This window comes from Hyperolius riggenbachi, chromosome 12 (assembly GCF_040937935.1).
Source record: "Hyperolius riggenbachi isolate aHypRig1 chromosome 12, aHypRig1.pri, whole genome shotgun sequence".
Lineage (NCBI taxonomy): Eukaryota > Metazoa > Chordata > Amphibia > Anura > Hyperoliidae > Hyperolius > Hyperolius riggenbachi.
In genome coordinates, this window is record NC_090657.1 from 36558473 (window position 1) to 36582741 (window position 24269).

At 42.7% G+C, this 24269-nt stretch overlaps 1 protein-coding gene across 1 annotated transcript in view; it reads right to left on the reverse strand.

Moving 5' to 3' along the window:
* The window catches only part of ITGB3 (integrin subunit beta 3), a 148209-nt gene that overhangs the window by 24678 nt on the left and 99262 nt on the right, over positions 1-24269 (reverse strand). The window contains exons 11-13 of the mRNA XM_068263716.1: positions 3443-3665; positions 883-983; positions 689-808 (exon numbers count right to left, since the gene is read on the reverse strand). Of these exons, the coding sequence (XP_068119817.1) occupies positions 689-808; positions 883-983; positions 3443-3665 (444 nt within the window). The remainder of the gene's footprint in view (positions 1-688; positions 809-882; positions 984-3442; positions 3666-24269) is intronic.

The following is a 24269-nucleotide window of genomic DNA, read 5'->3' on the forward strand; positions in this document are numbered from 1 at the left end:
ACCTGGCGAGGTCGGCATCTGCACCGGAGGGGACCCCTGACCACTGTCTGGAAGCAGAGCAGCGGCGAAGGCACAAGATGGCTGCCAGGGGCTGGAGGAAGCCCCGGGTAAGTAGATTTTTATTTTTTTTATTTTCAGCTTGCATGTATCCTTTAAGAAAAAACAAATTGTTACCACAGTAGAGGGAAGCCTCTGGTTTCTTTGGAGGCTTCCATGTTCTCCTCCTCCCCACCACTGTTGGGTGCGAATCTCTTTGCGGGCATGGGTTGTACAGATGTTTGTGCAGTGCGGCCACGAGAACGTAACCTGCATGCTCTTGTTGGATACGTTCAGAGGAACCCTGCACTGGAACAATGGGGTAGAGGATGCTCCAGGAAGTTTCTAGATTATCTAGAGGTCTCCCTCTACTGTGATTTTTCTTTTCATTACAAGTGCACTTTAAGCTAATTTTTGACACCGGTTTGCTTAACTGCTTGTGACTGGGTGATAGTAAGGTCTTGGCAGCTGCCTGGTTTTCTTATTCATGATTGGTAGAATTTCTAATGTATACTGTATAGTGCTGATTTTTGAACTCCGTCAAGAAAAATGATTGGTTGCTATGGGCAACAAGGACAAATATTTCCCACATCTCGTGTACAGCGCCATGGTAGATGATGGCGCAAATGTATATTGGTATCAGCTGCCTCACCTGCTTCTTCAATGACATAGAGCACAGACTTCCCGGTGGAGTCCTCATGGTACTGGAACCTGACCACACAGTCATTCTCATCCTTGTATGTGCAGTTCACAGCATCTTCCCCTTTGTCCTCTGAGGAGAAAATTCCGTATGAGAAAGGCCTGGCATGGAATCCGGACTTCTCCACCGTCACACCAAATACTCACCAAGATCCTTCACAGATATAATCTCATCGCGACAAATTCTCCTGCATGTAGATTCATTCATCCAAATGCCTCGCTCAAACTTCTTACACTCTACGCACCCCCTATAAACACAGGATGATAAGAGATTAACTGCAGGTCAACATGAAGTAAAAAGAAAACGAGAGAGAACACAGAGAGCCCAATATAGTGCACTATGTACTGGATTGATGTGGGTGGTGAGAGGCAAGTATGTAAAGTAATACTCACAAACATGGGTTACCACTCAGGCAACCACTGTAAATGCAGGTGGGGGAGAGCCGGGACAAGATCCTCCAGCACCCAAGGCTGAGACACCAAAGTACGCCCCTCCATCCCTCCCACCCCAGCTGCCTGTCACACACTGATTGCTATTAGGCTAAGAGGTGCCCCAGGGCCCCCAACACCTCAATCTCGAGTTATCCAGCTTGCAGTCACTGCCATGTATCCCCTTTTCTTATTTCTCTCGGCTTCAAACACAATAGGGGAAGTGATAGCTGAGTGAGTTGTGCGCCCCTCCTACACTGCGCCCTGAGGCTGAAGCCTCTCTCGCCTCTGCCCGGCCCTGAGGTGGGGAGATTAGACCTGTTCCCACTCAGGATTAAGAAGTCGCTCTTTGTAGATCTGGAAACAAGGGGTTAACACCCTTCCACCATGGGTGGACTCAATGTGGAAATGAACAGAGGCGCCAAAAGGATAAAAGTAGTTAAAAATAAAAAAAATAAAAAGTAGCTTAAAAAATGTTTTTAAAAGGGGGAGGCAGTGGTGGACTTACCTCCTCCAAGCAGACACAAACAACAGGTTGATATTATATCAACAAACAAATGTATTCATATATACACTCCAAAGGGTCATCTCAACGAGTTTCGCAGGTGTGGCCCAGCTTCATCAGGCAATAGGGGGTGGAGCATACAGCAACAAGTGTCTATGTCTCAGCCTATCGCCTCTGTGGCGCCTCTGTGGCGCTAGGCTGAGACATGGACACTAGTTGCTGTATGCTCCATCCTCTATTACCTGACGAAGCAGGGCCACACCTGCGAAACGCGTTGTGATGAGTGTATATATGAATACATTTGCTTGTTGATATAATATCAACCTGTTTGTGTCTGCTTGGAGGAGGTAAGTCCACCACTGTCTCCCCCTTTTAACTGGTTCCCCGCCGCCGTACAGTATATCTACGCTCCTTTGGACTTCACTTCCCCGCCCGGAGCGTAGATATACGCACCCCCCGCCGCTACCCGCCGCTACCGCCGATGTCCGCTCTCCCGCTCGCACTCCCGCGATCGTGCACGCCGCTGCCCGCTCGCCCGGAGATCAATGAACGGGAAAATACATTCCCGTTCGTTGATCTCTGCCCCCGCAATGATCTGCTGCTTTCGCTAAGCAGCTCGATCATTGTAAAAAAAAAAAAAAAATACCAGCCTCTTTGTACTTCCTCCAAGCTTCCGGAAGGAAGCTTGGAGGTCGCATTAAACTGTTGCCATCTTGTGGCCAAATAGTAAACTACACCCTAAACTATTTTTCACACACACATACATTACTTATACAAAAAAAATTAACTCATTACCTCCCACACTCCCCATTTTTTTTTTTTTTGTAATTAAAAAAAAAATAAAAAATGTACAATTAAAAAAAATACATAAATAGTTACCTTAGGGACTGAACTTTTTAAATATTTATATCAGGAGGGTACAACACTGTTACTTTATAAACTATGGGCTTGTAATTAGGGATGGACGCAAAACTGAAAAAAATGCACCTTTATTTCCAAATAAAATATTGGCGCCAAACATTGTGATAGGGACATAATTTAAATGGTTTTATAACCGGGACAAAAGGGCAAATACATTTCATGGGTTTTAATTACAGTAGCATGCATTATTTAAAAACTATAATGGCCGAAAACTGAAAAATAATGTTTTTTTTCCCATATGTTTTCCTATTTTCCCATTAAAACAGATTTAGAATAAAATTATTCTTGGCATAATGTCCCACCTAAAGAAAGCCTAATTGGTGGCGAAAAAAACAAGATATAGTTAATTTCATTGCGATAAGTAATGATAAAGTTATAGGCGAATGAATGTAAGGAGCGCTGAAAGGAGAAAATTGCTCGGATGCTGAAGGGGTAAAACCCCTCAGTTGGGAAGTGGTTAAAAACATTTTTTAAGCTACTTTTATCCTTTCGGCGCCTCTGTTCATTTCCACATATAAAGTAAAAGCTTATGGACAGACCCATTAGTCTAAGTCCATAATTAGCAATAGTCAGTGGTGGCTTTTCTTGATCATGTGATGATCATGTCTAGGAGAACACATGGAAAAGCATGTGATCAGTTTGGTCTGGTGATAGACTTGCAAAGCTCTGATTTGCTTTCAGAGTCTTGCCAGCTGATCATACAAATCATGTTTCTCCATGAGTTCTCCATGACCATCACTACTCATATCAAACAAAGGCTTTTTTTTTTTAATAAGAGCACAGAAAAAGTTGAATGTACAATTTTATGGTAAATTTACTATGAGGTATAGTCATGTAGCCCTTTTCACTTACTTTTTAAAGGTGCAGGAATCGGGACACGTGGGGCATTTTTCGCAAGTGTCTCCATATGAACCAGGTTGGGTGCACTCACACTTGCCACAGACGCACGGTCCTCTACCAAAGCACAAGAGCTGGTTGCTGGACATGCATTGGTCTGTACGTGTAGTGCAGTTACAGTAATCTCCGGTCCAATCAGAATCGCAGATGCAGTCCCCGCAATTACACTGTCCATGCCCTATGAAATAACAGAGAGATACAATAAAGCTATTTTTTTTTCACTCCAGTTTATAAACAAAGTCCATAATATTTTTTACATATAGCACTTATTTTGAACACTGAAACGTTATTTATACTTAAAAAAACACGTTTGTTCCGATGCTATATGGTGAAAACTTTTATTTTTATACTCTACACACTACTCAGCCAGTGGACATAGGATGGCTGCCAGGGGCTGGAGGAAACCCTGTGAAGTAGATCTTTTTGTTTTTTAATTTGTTCGGACCTTCCGTTTAAAGGTTTCCTCTAAAGAGTTCCCACTGTCTGGAAGCAGAGCTGCGGTGAAGGCACAAAACGGCTGCCCGGTCCTCTTTCAGTTCCCTTGTCTTGGATCTATCACCTATTCAATTTTGACGCCTACAGTAGCCCTCGAAGGGCTTCGGAAGCACTCTATCTGCAAGTTCTTCGGGAGACACTGTATGTGCGTATAGAGCAGCCCATCACAGAACTAACTGTTCAAATTCGCCTTTGGGGATCCTTGAAAGGCTTTAGAAGCACTTGTGTCCTAGAGCAGGGCTTTTCAACCTTTTCACGAATTATACCACTTTCATCTTCTGAAAGTTTAGTTCCATCAGTGTGCCTGCACAGTAAATAGGATCCAATCGAGCTTGGCTGTTTCCACCAGAGCGCTACTGCGCATGTGCACATGATTACAAGGAACTCTTTAGAGGGTCCCAGTTCTGGATTCCTTCTACTTAGGAAGAAGGGGGAAGCCTCTTTAAGATCCAGAGCAATATAGGTAGCCTCCCACCACCACCAGAGAGCTGGGCAGTGACTCTCGACAAAATTCAGCTCCCCCTCGCTTGTTCCTTGCTGTGCTGCCCTGTGGAATAGTTCAGATCAGCGGTAACCTGGCCGCGGTGAAGAGACAGCCAGGCAAACAGTGCTACAGTGACAGCGCCTATACGTCAAATACCCGAAGTGGCCACTGATGTCTGGTCTCTTCTCTGCTGATCTGAGGTCTGAAATATGCCACGGGGCAGCACGACGAGGAGTGAGCGAAGGGGGAGTCGAATTTTGTGGAGGCAGGATGGGATCAGGACAAGCCGCAGGTGGGCAATTAAGTAGCAGGCAGACTTGGGCTGTACCACTTGGCCAACAGCAAAGTACCACTGGTGGTACGCAGGGCCGGATTTGTACTTTTTACCGCCCTAGGCCGACTATACCATCTGTATGGTTGTTTTCTCTGTGTGCCCCAATGAGAATTCCCTTACTTTCCATCATTGGTTTCACAGACAATAGCTATTTTAGTAATATGCATATAGATTATAAGTTATGTTTTCCTTAACCACTTGCCGACCGCGCACTCATACCGCGCGTCGGCAAAGTGGCAGCTGCAGGACCAGCGACGCAGTACTGCGTCGCCAGCTGCAGGCTGATTAATTAGGAAGCAGCCGCTCGCGCGAGCGGCTGCTTCCTGTCAAATCACGGCGGGGGGCTCCGTGAATAGCCTGCGGGCCGCCGATGGCGGCTCGCAGGCTAAATGTAAACACAAGCGGAAATAATCCGCTTTGTTTACATTGTACGGCGCTGCTGCGCAGCAGCGCCGTAAGGCAGATCGGCGATCCCCGGCCAATCACCGGCCGGGGATCGCCTCCATGTGACAGGGGACGTCCTGTCACTGGCTGCACAGGACGGATAGCGTCCTGTGCAGCCCGGATCACCGGGAGGGAGAGATAGGAGAGGGAGGGGGAGAATGTCGCCGCGGAGGGGGGCTTTGAGGTGCCCCCCCCCCCGCAACTAGCCTGCACGCAGGAGTGATCAGACCCCCCCTGCACATCATCCCCATAGGGGGGAAAAAAGGGGGGCGATCTGATCGCTCTGCGTGCACCCTGATCTGTGCTGGGGGCTGCAGAGCCCACCCAGCACAGATCCCTTCAAACAGCGCTGGTCCTTAAGGGGGGGTAAAGGGTGGGTCCTCAAGTGGTTAAGAACTTTTATGTTATGCTTACCATTTCGTTAATGATGGACCCAGTTAAGGTGGCCACACACGATACAATAAAATGATCCGATTTTACGGCAATTCGATAAAAGCGTTCGGATCTCCCGAAAAAAATCGAAAGTTTTTTTTTCATTCAGCTGAAAAATCCGATCGGATTTCCCATTTTCTTTGATTTTTATCGATCCGGCATGCAAGATATTTTCAGTCGGAAAAGTTGATTGCAATTCTTAAATTGAACAGATATTTAAAAAAATTGTATGGTGTGTGGCCACCTTAAGGCTGATGTGTACCTGCAGGATAGAGCTTACAGGTCTTGCTGGAATGACACAAGTACAGGATAGAAAGTTCAAAGGTTAAAGCTGTCCTTGTAGATAGGGATGGCTGCATAGAACAGCTTTACTGCCCCTCAATGAGCCGCCCCTATATTTCTAGTGCCCTAGGCCATGGCCTATGTGGCCTTGTCAGAAATCCGGCCCTGGTGGTACGCGTACTACAGGTTGAAAAGCCCTGTCCTAGAGTGCTTCTGAAGCCTTCCGAGAACCCTGAAGGCATATTAGGACAGTTGGTTGATTACCTGCAACAGGGGTGACATTACAGTAACAAGGGCACGGAAAGAGGACTAAGAAGGCTCTATATGAGATCCAGAGCCTTCCTACTCTGACTTTTTATTTCTTCACTTCAGTATTACTTTAACATAATTATTGGCAGACTTCTACACAATGGGCGGGATGGTTTTTTTCGGATTAGCAGAGGGAAAACAACGTGCACCTTCCGTCCTTTGATGTGTGTATTTATTAGTAGCAAAAATAGTCCATCATATCAAGTATCTTACATAAGCCTTCTCGTTACATGACCCATGCGTAGACAGTGGTGGTGGAGGAGGTGGGTGGCGGGTGAGGATGGCGGAGAGCGACGGCCGTTTCGTGTCACACGGACACTTGGTCACGCTGCGTACCACCTAAGACCAGAGGGCGGCTGGATCCGGGTTGAAGTCGGGGTTAAGCCCCGCCTCTTCCGGAAAGCCGTGTCCTCTGTGATAGGAGCTTCAGACTGGGCAGAACGGGACGGCTCGAGACGTCGTACGTCTCTGGATGTGTCCAATAGGACACACCTCCCGAGACTACGTTACCCACAATGCTAAGCCGCAATTAGGCTTTACGTCATGTGCCCCGGATTAGTCTCAGTGGACGGGAGGGGAAAGACTACATTACCCATGATGCTGAGCCAGTATTTGGGCTCGCATCATGCTTAAAGGTAAATTAAGCTATTATAACCAATGAGAGATTAAGAATTAGAAGTAAATCATTGGCTCATAGGGGGAACAAGATATATATTAGTGCCTCTCGTATTCCTAAAATAGGCTTATCATGGCGTATAGGATATGGGGCAACTATATTCTCTAAGCCGTCCCATCCGCCCAAGTCTTCAGTAATCAGGATGTGTCAGTTTATTCTATACTTAAAGTGACAGTGACTTTTAATAGTGAACACTTTTAAAAAGAATTTTGTTAAAATCCTTAGGGAGACCCAATGGCTGTCCTAGACAAAAGCTGGCGAAACTCATTTTAAGGGATACAAAAATATATAAATATATATGAAGCTACCAAGAATATCTAAACAACAAAGCATAAATCGTGAATATGGGCGGGACCTGCCTATAATCAAGACTGATGCCAGTAGTATACAATGCCGTACAGACAATCGCAGCGCAGCAGGGCGCAGAACAATTTATTAAAAGAGCCCCACTTAAATTTAATCAAAGGGGGGTTGTTGCGCTGCTGCAGCTGCGAACATAGGACGACATCATACAACACGGCATGAAGTCATGTCCAAGGAAAGTTGGTTCCCACCACCAACACCTATAAACATCTAACATAATACCACTATCTTAAGACATAGCATCTATCTATACAGTATGTCCATATTATGGATCCAGCGTACTGGCCATTTCTATTTTATCATTTAGCCCCAAGGGGCCCATTGCCTCAGTTCTTAGAATTAATTTTGTCTCTTTTCTTAGGAGTAGCCTGTCGCGATCTCCTCCTCTGCGTGGATTCTCTACTTTAGCCAATCCAGCAAATTTTATCCCTTTGCCCTTTGAGGCATGGAATTCTCTCATGTGATTTATAAAGCGAGTACAGCCCTTTCCAGTTTTAATGGATGCGATGTGTTCACGTACCCTGATTTTCATGGGTCTAGTCGTTTGACCGATGTAGTATTTTCCACACTGGCAAAACATCACATACACGACATATTCAGATTGACAAGTGATAAAATCCTTAAGATTGATTATCTCTCTTCCAACTTCGATATTTTTCTGTGTTAACAGTTGTCTGCAAAATCTGCAGTGACCACAGCGATAGTTTCCTTTGGGTAATGTTCTATCTAACCATGTGGTAGATCTGGAGGATACAAATTCACTACTCGTTAATATATTTCCTAGTGTCGGTGCTCTTCTAAAAGCAACTCTAGGCAAATCTCCTATACATGGGGCAAGAGACTGGTCTTGTTTAAGAATCGACCAGTTTTTGTAGATAGATTTCCTAACTCGATCGGCCATTGGTGAGAAATCAAAAAGCAACGACATTCTATTTTCTCTGGTTCTAATCTTATTACTGTGTGATATCAACGTGTTACGATCCTGTGAATTTGCTCGTTCCTTGGCTTTTTTCAAAAGTTCTCCATTATATCCCCTTTTCTTAAATCTATCAGTAAGATCATCGGCTTGTCTCTGAAAATCCTCTTCAGAGGTATTGTTACGTCTCAATCTTAGATACTGGCCATATGGTATGGCCTCTGTTACATTTTTAGAATGGAAGCTGTCAGCATGCAGTAAAGAATTAGTTGCTGTACTTTTTCTGTATCCCTTAGTACATAGCTTGTTGTCTTTCACGATTATGCATAAATCGAGAAATTCAATTGAAGTGTCTCTTATTTCTGAAGTAAACTGCATGTTGACTGCATTGTCATTCAAGTATGCCATAAATTTAGTAAATTCATGTTCAGTACCTGACCACACCACCAGGACGTCGTCCACATACCTCGACCACTGTCTGACGAGCCCACGGAATGGATTGGCATCCGAGAGCACGGCAGACTGTTCCCACACCCCCAGGAAGAGATTCGCATAGGAGCATGCCACCGGGGTCCCCATAGCCGTCCCTGATACCTGAAGGTACTCCCCCTAATAGGGGGCGCAGAAGGTGACGACCTGGGTATACAAGCAGTAAGACATTTTTTATTAAAGACAAATAAGGATGAGAAATATATTGACTTCCTTTGTGAATGCCTAAACTTTGTATTGACCCACAATTCTTTTCTTTTTGATAATAGATGGTACCATCAGGTATCAGGGACGGCTATGGGGACCCCGGTGGCATGCTCCTATGCGAATCTCTTCCTAACCGTTTTTGATGAGCAGAAACATTTAAGTGTGACAAACACGCAAAAGAATAAGAAATCAGGAAGGGGGCAAATAGTTTTTCACACCACTGTGTGTATATATATATATATATATATATATATATATATATATATATATATATATATATATATACACACACACACGCACAGACTCTGAAAGTGGTGCAAAAGATGTCGGCACTATACAACAAAATACTAAATAACATCAATAAAGTTTGTATTGCACAACACAAAGTTCATAGTGTGAAGCACTCTGGTACATCAGAAAACTCATATATATATATATATATATATATATATATATATATATATACCATATATTCCGGCGTATGAGACGATTAGACTACCCCTCTTCCAATGCACACCAAATAAAAATAGATTTATATACTGGTGCTATGTATAAACAGATTCTGGAGCTGTACTGTATGTGGTACCCAGAATATAGTGGTAACAGTATATAGGCAATTGACTGGCTGGATTGATCAACTCAACTCTCCCTCTCCCTAAGTGGATTGGTCAGCTCTCCTTGTCTACCTGTTTATCAGAGCAGTATGGAAGAATAGATTGCGCTGTGCCCATAAAACACGCCACTTTCACCCTTCTGGCCCCGCCCTTGTATCCTATTTACCTCCTTCTCTGCCTCTCAGATCTCCCACATGTGCGTCTGCGCCGCTTCACTACGGTCCTTAGCAGCGAGATCTGAGAGCCGGTAACAGGATAGGGCGTATCACCCGGCATCAATGGCACCCGGCGTATAAGACGGCCCCTGACTTTTCAGAAGATTTGAGGGTTAAAAACTAGTCTTATACGCCAGAATATACTGTGTGTGTGTGTATATATATATATATATATATATATATATATATATATATATATATATATATATATATATATATATATATATATATACGGTATATATATTTATATATATACACACACACACACACACACATTTTTAAACTACTCATATACAAATGCAGGCTGTGCTTCTTAATGTATAGTGACCTTTAGATGTATGTGACAAAAGGTAAATCTGTCATAGGTATAACAAGAAAGCATGGTACTTCAGAAATTGCTGGATTACGGGTATTATAGTTGCATAACCTGATTTAATTTGCCAGGAACTACCTGAGCCAGGTAACCATTTTCAAGGACTCCAATAAAGCAGCATCAAGACTCTAAAGGTCTTAAACGGAAGGCAGAAAAAAAACTTACAAAGACGGCTGACTTGAACTTTGTAACACAACAGAATGATTCAGAATGTTGGCAAATAGCGATTGTCTAATGTTTATACATTATAGAAATAACATTGTAATGGCTACTTATCCCACACAATCTGACCTACTTCCTGCTGTAATAGCACAATTATATTTTCTCCCCACAAACGGCTTTCTGTTCTCTGCAATTTAGCAAGCAGAAGTCCCCCGCATTTTACAAGAGATTATGCTTCTGACCTCAATGCACTTCTGTTTCCCAGAACAACAATAGGTGTCTTTTATATATATCTGCATTACCCTATATTACCCTTCACCAGGGTCCGGACAAGGCTCTCCAGCACTAGAGGCGGAGATTTCAAAGTGTCCCCCCCTTCCCAAATTGTGCCTCAGTATATGTAGCAAATGTGCACCCAGCGGGTAGTGAGTAACCCCACCCCCAATATAGGCAGCTAGATGTGCCCCCAGTATTAGGTACACCCACTCCCCAGTATGGATAGCCAAAAGTCCCCCCCCCCCCCCCCAGTGTAGGTAGCCAGGTTTGCCCCCAGAATAGGGTAACCTCCTCCCTTTTCTGTATAGTTAGCAGACCTGCTCCTGGTATTAGGTAGCTGCACCTCCACAGTATACAGGTAGGCATATGAGCCCCCCGAAGTAGGTAGCTACCTCCTCAGTATAGATGGTCAGATACGCCCCCAGTATTAGGTAGCCCCCTCTCCACAGTATAGACAGTACACCCCCCTCACCCCCCCCCCCCTCAAGTACAGTACTTGGAGCAGAGCATGCTGGAATAGACCAGTTGCACACTGGGGTGTAGTGTAGTATGAATGAGGCGACTGACACTGTGACCGACATTGGTATGCACTCAGGATACACTGAGAGCGCACTGTTGTGCATCTGACGTAGTGTGAACCCAGCCTAAGGCATCTTACACAAGGAATAATGAACTGTATGAATGAACTATATGTAATGAACTCCCTACAGCTGGGCTACCGAGAGCCGTGACATCACTCCACATTGGACAGCCTGAGTACATGCCTGGTTCCTGGCTGCTAGCTGTATTGCTAAACCTTTAGCATTTATATTCTTTATTTGGCACCAAACTTAAAGGATACACGAAGTGACATGTGACATGATGAGATAGACATGTGTATGTACAGTGCCTAGCGCACAAATAGCTATGCTGTGTTCCTTGTTTTTCTTTCTCTGCCTGAAAGAGTTAAATATCAGGTATGTAAGTGGCTGACTCAGTCTTGACTCAGACAGGAAGTGACTACAGTGTGACCCTCACTGATAAGAAATTCCATCTATAAAACACTTTCCTAGCAGAAACGAGCTTCTGAGAGCAAGAAAGAGATAAAAAGGGGAATTTCTTATCAGTGAGGGTCACACTGTAGTCACTTCCGGTCTGAGTCAGGACTGAGTCAGCCACTTGCATACCTGATATTTATTGTAAGGAGAACAGAGGCACCAACAGAATAAAATATATCTAAAAACTTTAAAACTCCTCGGGAGGCGGTGATGTACTCATCTCTCCGAAGCAGACATAATACCGTTGGTTTTAGTACAAACAAATTTATTCATATACTCCAACATACAGTGCAACAGAGGCGCTTATCGTGAGACTGCACTGTGTGTACTCCTGTTCACTGTTGCCTGAGGGGGCGGGAGTGTGCCCGCAAAACGCGTTGCACTGTATGTTGGAGTATATAAATAAATGTGTTTGTACTAAAACCGACGGTATCATGTCTGCTTCGGAGAGATGATTCCATCACCGCCTCCCGAGAAGTTTTAAAGTTTTTAGATATATTTTATTCTGTTGGCGCCTCTGTCCTCCTTGCAATATCAGCATCCACCCCTGGTGGAGGGGTTGAATTCCCTTTCTTCTCCTAATCTACAGAGAGTGACATCTTAATCCTGAGTGAGGACAGGTCTAATCTCCTCACCTGCCTATACAGTGGTTGCCTAAAGGTGGCCATACACTGGTCGATTTGCCATCAGATCCGACCAACAGATAGATCCCTCTCTGATCGAATCTGATCAGAGAGGGATCGTATGGCCACCTTTACTGCAAACAGATTGTGAATCGCTTTCAGCCTGAAACCGATCACAATCTGTGGAGCTGCTGCCGCCTCCCGCCCGCCCGCATACATTACCTGCTCCGGCCAGCGAGAGTCTCCTGTCACCGCTGTCTTCTTCTTCTCTGCTCCGGCTACTGAACTTCCTGTCCAGGGGAAGTTTAAACAGTAGAGGGCGCTCTACTGTTTAAACTTCCTGCCGGGACAGGAAGTTCTGTGTAGCTCTGGAGCCCGAAGCGGAGAAGAAGACCAGCGGACTCGCGCCGGCTGGAGCAGGTAATGTATTACCCGCTGTATTGCGTTGGTCGTCGGGCATTCGAACGCCGATAACGACGCACTCCCGACCCGCCGGTGACCGAGAAAAATCTTCCGCACGGATGGGTCAATGGGAATCGACGGGAACGATCGATTTCAGACGGAAATCGATCGTTCTGTCAGCGGTGTGTGCGGCGATTTCACAGCCGTTTCGATCACTGTGATCGAAACAGCTGTATATCGGCGGGAAAATCGTTAGGTGTATGGGCCCCTTAATTGATAACCCTGACTTGTGAGTATATCCATCATATACTTTTCCATTTACCCATCACCCAACTTACTACACTAGATTGGGCTCTCGGTGTCCCTTCTTTTTCCTTTCCCATACCTGATATTTAACTCTTTCAGGCAGAGAAAGAAAAAAAAGGAACACAGCATAGTTATTTGTGTGCTAGGCACTGTACATAAACAGGTCTATCTCATTATGTCACATGTCACTTCCGGTATCCTTTAAGGCTGCTTACACACCAAGACGTTACAGGCGCACGTTAGTGCGCCTGTAACGCTCCCCCAACGCACAGCAATGTAACACAAGTGGGCTGTTCACACAGCCCACGTTGCGTTACATGTAACGCTGCACGTTCTGTGCAAAGTGCAGCATGCTACGGCGTTGGAGCGGCTATAGCCGCGTTAGACTGTTTGCACATGCGCAGTGGGGGGGCGGAGAGGAGGCGGGGAGAGCCAGCTGCAGTAGCCGCGCACATGGCTACTTAATATTCACTGCACTGGCGGGCGCTGATTGGCCGGCGGGACCACGTGATGCGGAGTGTCTCGCTCCGCATCACGTGGTCCCGCTGGCCAATCAGCGACACTCTGGGAGACCTTATAGGGCTAGAGCCGCCTAACGCGGCTCACTCTACCGTCGGCTCTTGCAGCACCATACGTTGTGTTAGGTGCACGTTATGCGACCTTAACGTGCCACCTAATGCAACGTCTTGGTGTGCAAGAAGCCTAAAAAGCAGCATCGGTTACGCAATAACATGGGGATACTGTCCACGACTGAGAAAAACAGTTCAAATTGCTGTATCAGGTGAGTGACACCTGACACAATATATGTACATATATTGAAAAATAAAAAAATAAAAAATAATAAAAAAATTAAAAGGTCATAAAAATGTTGCGGATAAAATACACCTGGTAATGTGGATGAGCAGTTCCGAAAAGTGGCCTTAATGGAATAATTTTTTTATTTTTCAATATATGTACATATATTGTGTCAGGTGTCACTCAACTGATACAGCAATTTAGTGTTTTGCCTTTTGCTCCTTTTGCTACTAGCACTTTTACCAGAGGTGCTCTAAAGCCTTCTATCAACTTCAGGTGGATTTTTCAATTAAATAAAGATTTACCAAACATATTTTTTCACAGCAGCGCTTTCTGTTACTATTTATTGTTCTCTTTTGGGATCCTTATACAGAGTCTGCAGCTACTGGTGTAGGTGCAGCGCTACCTTTTCTATACAAATTGTATAGCAGTCTTTTCCTTACAAAGCCTCTTTAATCGCATGTATCATCTCTAATAGATACCAACTCTATCTTATAATTCTGACAGCTACCTGAAGTATTTTTTTGCTTTTTATCCATTCTAGTTTATAGACAGCTCACACTTTACAAAGTTAAAACAACAATAATCCTGCAGCAAGCTAAAATAAGAAATACTAATGGGATTAGTTTACACCGTGTGTTATGTTGTTTGGTGTTTCTAACATCTGCAACCCATTACTAAGAACAACAGTTATTTCATCATCATTACAGTGTGTACCCGTCCTTCACAAATGCCAGAGTTTACTAAGCATCCACCAGGTTTAGTGAAATAACCCTTGACGTGGTACAGTTACTGCCTCTAACTGTGCAAATACTTTCATAACTCTCCTGCAAGGTCCTAAATAAGTACAGCTGGGCTGCAGGCAAACCGATAAATGCACAGAACAAATACAGAACATCACATATTTACATCTGTCCCATACAAAGCTATGCAAAGGTCGCTTGCTTACCACCCCTGACTTCCCCCTCCCCTCCCTCCCCTCCAGCACTGATCGGGCCCCAGTGGCAGACAAAGCCAACGATGAACCTCCGTGAAAAATAAATGTGAGGGGCCCCATGTGAGTGGGTGTGGTCACAGCAGATCATGGGTGGAGCCAAAAAGTGACAACAACAAAAGTATGTAAACCTACACTGTATTCTGCAAGCACTGTATTAATGTAGCTCATACTTTCTACCTATTCATTATGTATCATACATCACTGGGCCTCAAGCAATTATCACCTCATTGAGCGGTGTCACAGAGGAAAATGTGTAAAAATTTAAATATTAAAAAAAACAAACAAACAAAAAAACATACCATTATTATTAATAATATTTTTTTTTCTATTCTATATATAAAGCATTTTTGTTCTATATAGCACTGATATCTTCCACAGTGCTTTTATAGTCATGCTACTGATCATCCTCTGAAGAGCTCACAATCTAATCCTATCATAGTCAATCTAATGCACTACCATATTATTATTCTATAATTACACAGCACGTACATTTTCTGCAGTACTTTACAGAGTACATACTCTTGTCACTGACTGTCCTCAGAGGAGCTAACAATCTAATCCTATCATAGTCAGTCTAATGTCCTACCATATTATTCTATAATTACACACTTCTGCAGCACTTTGCAGAGTACATACTCTTGTCACTGACTGTCCTCAGAGGAGCTCACAATTTGCCAAAATATACACAAACCTAGAGGATAATCTGGGCCTTACTGCGATTGAGCTGCATGGGCCCCAGAGTAGGTAGGGGCCCTGTGCTGCTCCATGGCCTGCACGGGCCTATGTCTGCAAAGTTTGTATTGAATCTAACATCTAATCTATTGAAGATATTGGGTATTGTGTGCTAACCTTTACATACCTCCACAACACAGAACAGCCAGTATAGTCATTCCAGTGGTACTCAAAGTAAGGCCCGCAGGCTGAATGTGGCCCCCCGAGGCTTTTTTATCAGACCCCCCACTCACAAAATGTATTACTTATAGATGCGGTCAGCTACAGCCTTAAATATTGGTGGTCTGCATATAGAATAGCAGAGCTGGTACCACCCATCCACATGGAAGCCAGAAAGCAGTAATTCGCTGGTTTCCAATCAAATTCCACATCAGGTGACACGGATGTCCAATTGGACTGCAGGTTGTCACCTGGGTATGCTTCACTGTCTGGTGCACAAAGACTTTTACATCATTTTATGTATACTCCGGCCACCCAGCAGTCTGAAGTATGTTGACCCGGCCCTCGACCCAAAACGTTTGGGGACCTCTGGTCTATTCTACAACTCTGTTCTGCAGCTGAACAGCACATCACGATGAACAAAGCTTGTCTACCAACCTGCTGACAGGACAAAGCAGGTCAGCAGACCACTAATGAAGCAACATTCATCACCCTGCAGTTTTTCTCCTGTATTGACGCTAGACTTACTGCACCTCCCTTCTCACCATCACAATCTTGCTGCAGTGATAAGCATTAGCTGTACAACATGGGTGGGGCTAGTCATCCCCTACCTAGAAGTACTAGTCTGGTCTAAAAACAACTTTTTATCAGTTTGAAATATTTACATTGCGTGTATGTAAGGATTCATATCATTACTTATTTCTGGAACACAGCAGGTTATTAGAAGTAGCCCATAATCTCCATGACCATGAATTGTACCCCCCCCCCCCCTCCCCATGAATTGCAGTAACCTGTGGTGCAGAACATTTTAGCCACAGCAGATTTCTAATGTTTCATGCTTTTATTCTGACACTTGAATAAGGAAGTGAAGAGAATTTTCACAATAAAGACCCAATCAGAAAAAAATGAACATTTCCATACTACTAAAAAAATACAAATAAAAATCTATGTTTCCCTCCTACATAAAAAATCCTTTTCTCTATAAGTAAGAAAAATTTTGGTTGCAAAATAAGATACAGGTAGTTCCCGACTTACGAATGACCCGCCGATACGAACGGCACGGATTCTCTGTTTCCATGGGAACAAGTAAAAAAAATTTTTTTTTTCAAATTGGACTTGTAGTTTTTGAGAAAATCGATTTAAAAAAAATGGCTTTTAAACTTGTATATGCAGGTACAAAGGGCAGATGTGACACCAAGGGGGACACTGGAGGCACAGGGGGGCACAGAGGGGGGCACTGGAGGCACAGAGGGGGGCACTGGAGGCACAGAGGGGGACACTGGAGGCACAGAGGGGGGCACTGGAGGCACAGAGGAGGTACAGGGGACAGAGATGGCACAGTGTCCTGAATTAAGAGCAGATTCAGGTTAAGAACAAACCTACAGTCCCTATCTTGTTTGTTAACCGGGGACTACCTGTATATCAAAATTATTGAGATTATCCTGGACTAAGAAAAGTCTCGTGTTTCTACATGTGTACAAGGCCTTACAACAGACGCCCCAATCAATCCTATGTCACATGATGGTCTGGCTTCTGGTAGGCAGGATAAGGAGAGCATTGGGGGTCAGTTGGGTGTCACTGTCGCTAAAGATCCTGCAGCTTTAGGCGACATTGGCTGTACTCATGCTAGACTCTCGGCCATGACTGCCCTTCACAAGCACTACAGTGTGCCCTCTATGGATTTGGCCATGTTCTCATTACAAGTATTATTTCTTTATAGGCAAAGCAGAAATGCGTTAGTGCTAAGAGTCCATATTAGTCAATAGGTTTGCTCATATATATGGTTTTCAAGTACATATTAAAAAAATATTACGGCTTATTTTGTGCAAATGCCTTTTACCTGCACAAAGTTTTCTATTTGTCTATATAGAGTAGGTGTAAACCTATCCAAACACACACGGGTGGGTTGAAAAAAGTGCACACTAAAATGCATTTATTTTCGTGACTGACAAATGTGAAGCAGTGTAACGGGTTACACAGTAAATTCCTCCGTATTTTTATTTCATTTAATCATTACACATGCTTACATATTAAACAAAACGACTCTCTGCCCCAGACACACGATTAGCAGCGGTCTTTTATGCTTTCACAACTTTTGTTGTGAAACAAGTTGAAACACCTAAAAAAAGTATTTTGCTATTGTTCAAAGAGCTGATAAGACTGATAAGAAGTCAACCCAACAGTTGGATTGACTTCTTATCAGTTTTATCAGCTGTTTGAACAATAGCAAAATATCATGTTTGGAATGTAAATAAACAAAAGTCTCTCTGAGAGAGCACAGAGGGCTTCCCAGACAGGCTTTTATGAGGTTTATTTACATTCCAAACATGATACATTTGTATCTAAATCTCAGCTGAAGTGGAATCCTAGCTGAATACAGCACTAAAATGTTGAGTTTTAACTATTCAGTGTATTTCTGCTTAAAAAAAATTCTGGCATAATAGTTTTTAAGCTGTAAGCAGTCTATTAAAGCAAAGTTGAAATGCTGGGTGTTAGACCGTTTTAAAGGACAAATGTAACAAGAGGTATATGGAGGCTGCCATATTTATTTCCTTTTAAAGGGAGCCTGAAGCGATTCTAAAAACAAACAAAAAATTACCTAAGGAGAGGGAACGCTCTGGGTCCTAGAGAGTCTGCCCTGTCTCCTCTCGGCCCCTGCGTTCCCCTGCAGACTCCCCCATAAGCAATCTATGACCGATCGGTCGTAAACTGCTCTCTTCCACTTTGGCTGGGCTTCGGAAGTCTTTGAAAGCACTCGGGCTCCCGAAGACAGGCGGCTTTGTACTGGGCGATTTGGCATATATATATATTGGTCATGGTCATTAGCCTGTTGCGCACATGTGGAGTCACATAATAAAATTTGTACTTTTTCATGCACTTGTAGCAGCACTAGTTTAATTATTCTGTTTCTAGTACACTTTTGGTTACCAGAGCAGCTCCCCAAATATTGGGTTGTGCGATTAAAAGTAGTGGTGGACACCCACTTTTTTGTTTTTGTATTCTTAGGTGAGTATCTACCTGGATTAGCTGCATGCTTACTTCTGTTATTCAGACACTGCTGCAGTCAAATAGATCAGCAGGGCTGCCAGGCAACTGGTATTGTTTAACCACTTCAGCCTTCAGTGTTGGTTCACCTTATGCATCCAAGCACCACCCATTCATTCACCAATAACTTTATCACTACTTATCACATTGAAATGATCAATATCTTGTTTTTTTCTGCCACCATTTAGGCTTTCTTTGGGTGGTACATTTTGCTCAAAATTATTTTATTCTAAATCCATTTTAGCAGGAAGATTAAGAAAAAAATTGAATAAATTCATTATTTCTCAGTTTTTGGCCATTATAGTTTTAAAATAATACATACTACTGTAATTAAAACCCATGTATTTGATATGCCCATTTGTCCCAGTTATTACACAATTTAAATTATGTCATTATCACAATATATGGCGCCAATATTTTATTTGGAAATAAATGTGCATTTTTTCAGTTTTGCGCCCGTCACTATTTACAAGCCCATAATGTAAAAAATAACAGTGATATACGGTACCTTACTGCATACATATTAGATAGATACATAGTTCAGACCCTAAGGTAAATATATATATATATATATATATATATATATATATATATATATATATATATATATATATATATATATATATATACACATACATATTTATTTATTTATTTTTTAAAATAAAAAAAATGTTGTGTGGCTATTGGGGAGTGTGGGAGGTAAGAGACTTATTTAAAAAGTGAAAAAATTTCTTTATCTGGAAATTTTCATTTCTAGATGTAATACTACTATTTGACCACAAGACCAAAATTATTCCAGTTTATAGTTTGCATATTAACGTTATTATCAGAAGGCAGGGATGATTGTAGGCAAAATGAGACACTGAGAAAAAATGAATGTGAGGAACCTTACGTTTTCCTTACGTACTGACCGTAAACTTGTGACCTTTACAGTCCCTGACTTGTGGGGCCCCTAAGAAGCTTGGGGCCTAGGCAGGGCCAGTTCTTGACTGTTTGCTGCCTAAGGCACACTTGTGAGGATGTGCCCCGCCTCCTGATTCAGAATGATCGTACAGCACCTGACAATTTGCACGGCACATTATAAAGTAGCTGCGGTGCGAATTTTGTTACGTAATGCAATTGTGCCATGTGATATTTCTGCTTCATTTAATGTTTTCAGTCAGCAAGCGAGCATATGCAATAACCTGAGACATGACATGCTGCAGCTCAACACAATAACACGCTGGCTGCCTGCAAGTCTGTGACAAACAAACTGCTCACCCTCAGCCATCCTCCATTCCACCTCAGTCAGGGCAGCAGTGCCACCTCCTCCCTTCTGCTGTGCAAGTCAAATGAAACACTGCTGCTCTCCAGCCCCCCCCCCCCCCCCTCCTCACTCACTGCCAGACTCCTCACACAGCACAACAAGCTGCTTTTCCCCAATGATGACCTCTTCACATCACTCTACTCTCACTTCTCTTCCTACTCTGACTGCAGGCTGTTAGTGTAAACACAGTACAAACATGCTGCTCCTGTAATCTCTGCGCCTGATGCAAATGTTTCACTTTGCTTCATGAGAGAACGGGCCCTGCGCCTGGGCAGTTGCCTAGATTATAGAAGCAGCAACATTGGCTGAAGGCCTACTTTAGGCCAAGTGTGTCTTGTTAAAGAGGAACACCAGTGAAAATAATATAATAAAAAAGTGCTTCATTTTACAATAATTATGTATCAATTATTTAGTCAGTGTTTTCCCATTGTAAATTCTTTCCTCTCCCTGATTTACATTCTGACATTTATCACATGGGGACATTTTTACTGCTGGCAGGTGATGTCAGTGACAGGAGATGCAGCTTGCTTTTTTGGCAGTTGGAAACAGCTGTCATCAGTAAAACAGCTGTTATGTCCCAAAATGCAATGAGGTTCACAGACAGGAAACTGCCAGGACCATGGTCCTCACAGTTTCCTGTGGGAGGGGTTTCACCACAATATCAGCCATACAAAGCCCCCTGATGATCCGTTTGTGAAAAGGAAAAGATTTCTCATGTAAAATGGGGTATCAGCTACTGACTGGGATGAAGTTCAATTCTTGGTCACGGTTTCTCTTTTAATTCTAACGTGTGAACAGCTGCCTGCCATACAAAAAACTGGTATACACACACAGAGGTACAAAATGTTTCTATCTAATCTGGGACAGAGGGAATTCCATCTAATCTGGGACAGAGGGAAAGACCATCTTTGATAAAGTAACAGTCCGTACAATACATATAATCTACTGACACATCCCTGAAGGTGCATGCTGGGGCCTATGAGTGCTCACTCTATGTATGTCACTCTGCTTAAACCTATACATGTGTCACTCTGCTTAAACCTATACATGTGTCATGTTCTCCCCCTGTATATGTGTTACCACTTTAGTACAGCATGGAACGCCTAACAGTACCCCTGTATATGCAGAATCTTACTCAGTGGTTTTGTCTTGATGTGTACTGGCAACAATATCACAACATGTATGAGAATGAACAAGCCATTATGATTTACTGTATAAGCTGTATAGCTGTATACACATTGATCATTTCAAGTATCCTCCTGTATTTGCCTTGAATTAAACTTTAACCCATTCAGGTTCCGTCGTTTTCACGTGAGAAATGTTCACCTCCCATTAATTAGCCTATAACTTTATCACTACTTATCACAATGAACTGATCTATATCTTGTTTTTTCCGCCACCAATTAGGCTTTCTTTGGAGGGTACATTTTGCTAAGAGCCACTTTACTGTAAATGCATTTTAACAGGAAGAATAAGAAAAAAATGGAAAAATTCATTATTTCTCAGTTTTCAGCCATTATAGTTTTAAAATAATACATGCCTCCATAATTAAAACTCACGTATTGTATTTGCCCATATGTCCCGGTTATTACACCGTTCAAATTATGTCCCTATCACAATGTATGGCGACAATATTTTATTTGGAAATAAAGGTGCATTTTTTCCATTTTGCATCTATCACTATTAACAAGTTTAAAATAAAAAAATATAGAAATATTTCATCTTTACATTGATATTTAAAAAGTTTAGACCCTTAGGTAAATATTTACATGTTTTTTTTTTTATTGTAATGTTTTTTTTTTTTTTTTTTATAGTAAACATTTTACTTGGGTAGTTTTGGGAGGGTGGGAGGTAAACAATAGATTTATAATGTAAATGTGTGTTAATTTCTATTTTTTTTTACATTCAGTTGTAGTATTACTTTTTGGCCACAAGATGGCGGCCATGAGTTTGTTTACATGGCGTCACTCTAAGCGTAACACACGCTTAGAGCGACGAATGGGGGAGGTGACAGCCAGAAAAAGCGAAGCTTCCGAGAGAAGCTGTCGCTTATTCTGCGGGTGAGAGGAATCAATGATTGGGCACCATAGCCCGATACATTGATTCCGTGGCTAACGAATCCGCGGTCGGGAGTGCGTGTGCACGCGCGCGATCGGCCGCGGGAGCGCGCGGTAGCGTGCATGGTTCCTGGACGTAGTTTCTACGTCCAGGAACCAAAATAGGTTAAAAAACACTATATATATATATATATATATATATATATATGTATATATAAACACACACACACAGGGGTTGGTCAAAATAATGGATACACCTAACATTTTGGCATCATAATCTTTGAACATGTTTTAAGCAATCAAAACTTGACATATGCTAAATTTTTTGTTTATTATTTTTGTAATTTGATATGTTTAATTAAAATACTAGTTTTTTTTTTTTTTTTTTTTTTTTACAGATATTTAAACAAAAGTTGGTTTAAATGTCTGTAAAAAAAAGCATTTCATCCAGACTGCCTTCTCCCAACCGTAAAACATGGCGGGGGTTCTGTGATGATCTAGGGTGCTATTTCTTGGAAATCCACCGGGCCAATGATTTCCCTTCATGGAAGAATTAACAGCCGAGACTATTTAGGAATTTTGGGCAACCATGTTCATCCTATGGTTCAAGAACTGTTTCCGGAGGTGAATGCCATCTTCCGAGATGATAATGCCTCAATCCATAACGCTAGAATTGTTAGAGAATGGCACAAGGAACATTCTAATGAAGCTGAGGATCTCATCTGGCCACCACAATCCCCAGACCTCAACATTATTGAGCATTTATGGACGTTATTAGAGATTCAAGTAAGAAGTCGATTTCCGCCGCCATCGTCTCTAAAAGAACTGGAGGGTATTTAACTGAAGAATGGGCTAAAATTCTTTTGGAAACAATTCACAAACACACACAGACTGACGTGGACAGATCATTGGAAAGAGTGAAAACAGAGGGACAGAGAGATTTGGTTCCAAGATGACTGTCCCTCTAAGATGAGGGACACACATAAATGGCAGGGCATGTGTAACTTTAGCCCTTGGGAAAGTAGAAAATGATAACAAAAAAATCCTCTCCATAGTCTGTTTGCTGTTGTAAAGCCAGTGTGACGTGATATGACCCGGCCAGACAGGGCCAAAGAGAATATCCTGCAGGATTGTGTGTCAGGGGTGCAAGTAAGAACAGGCTGCGGATTCCTGACATATCTAAGGCTATGTATAGATTAGGGATTCTGCAGACACACCTTGCTGAAAAGGCTCTCCAACTACTGAATGCTGAATAGCATTACCTGCACTAGGTGTTTAGATTTGTATCACTTATTTTCACACCTATGTAACTGCTCTGTGCAGTTGTCCAAACAGCGGCCCATGCAGTACAAATACAGCCAAATCCCCCATAAACACACTGGGCCCAATCCAATTCACTTGTTCTCCTAAATGTTTTTATTAAGCCACCAGCAAGCAAGAAATTAATCAGAATAATTTAAGGCTAAAAAGTGTTAGAGGCAGAGGATCAGCAGGATAGCCAGGCAACAGGTATTGTTTAAAAGGAAATAAATATGGCAGCCTCTCTATAACCAATGACACGATTGCTCAAATAGCTAACTAATGATATGCATAGAAAAAGTTACCATTCCCTTAATCAGCTTCTTAACTCAGTCTACAGACATAAAGTGTTTTGATCAGATTTCGCAACCTCAGCCAAACATTGAAACCGCAAGCTGAGTATTAGCCACGGCCGGCCGCTAATCTGTCCTGCAGTGCTTTGTTGTTGATGAATGCAGACTACCTGTCCTAGCACAGGTATGTGAGCAATGCATGAGCATTAGAATCCCAGCCCTAGAGCTAGTACATTCTGGTTCCACCACAATATGACTGGGACACTGAAGGCGGTAATGGGTTTGGTTTTGCTAGTGAATCATTACCTGGCTCACTGTGCAATGGGAGAAAATTCATCTCTAATCAGACTCAGCCGGATGTTGTTAGTTATAAGAGTTTAGCAATGTTTAAATGTCTCACCACACTGAGATCGTCATAATACAATCTCTATATATGGTATGTCTCATATCATTCACAACTTCCTGTGTACTGTACTTTATATACATAAACAGTGGGCCACGCCTTCAACTTCCTGAGATGCAAATGAGTCAGAGCCAGTGCAAATATTATGCTAAGTTTGTGCAAACTTACACTGCTTGAAAATGGACCAAATCCAGCATCTTGCCACAAGCTCTATCTAGCGGCATGATTTTTACGGTCTGAAAGCTTGTGAAAAAAAT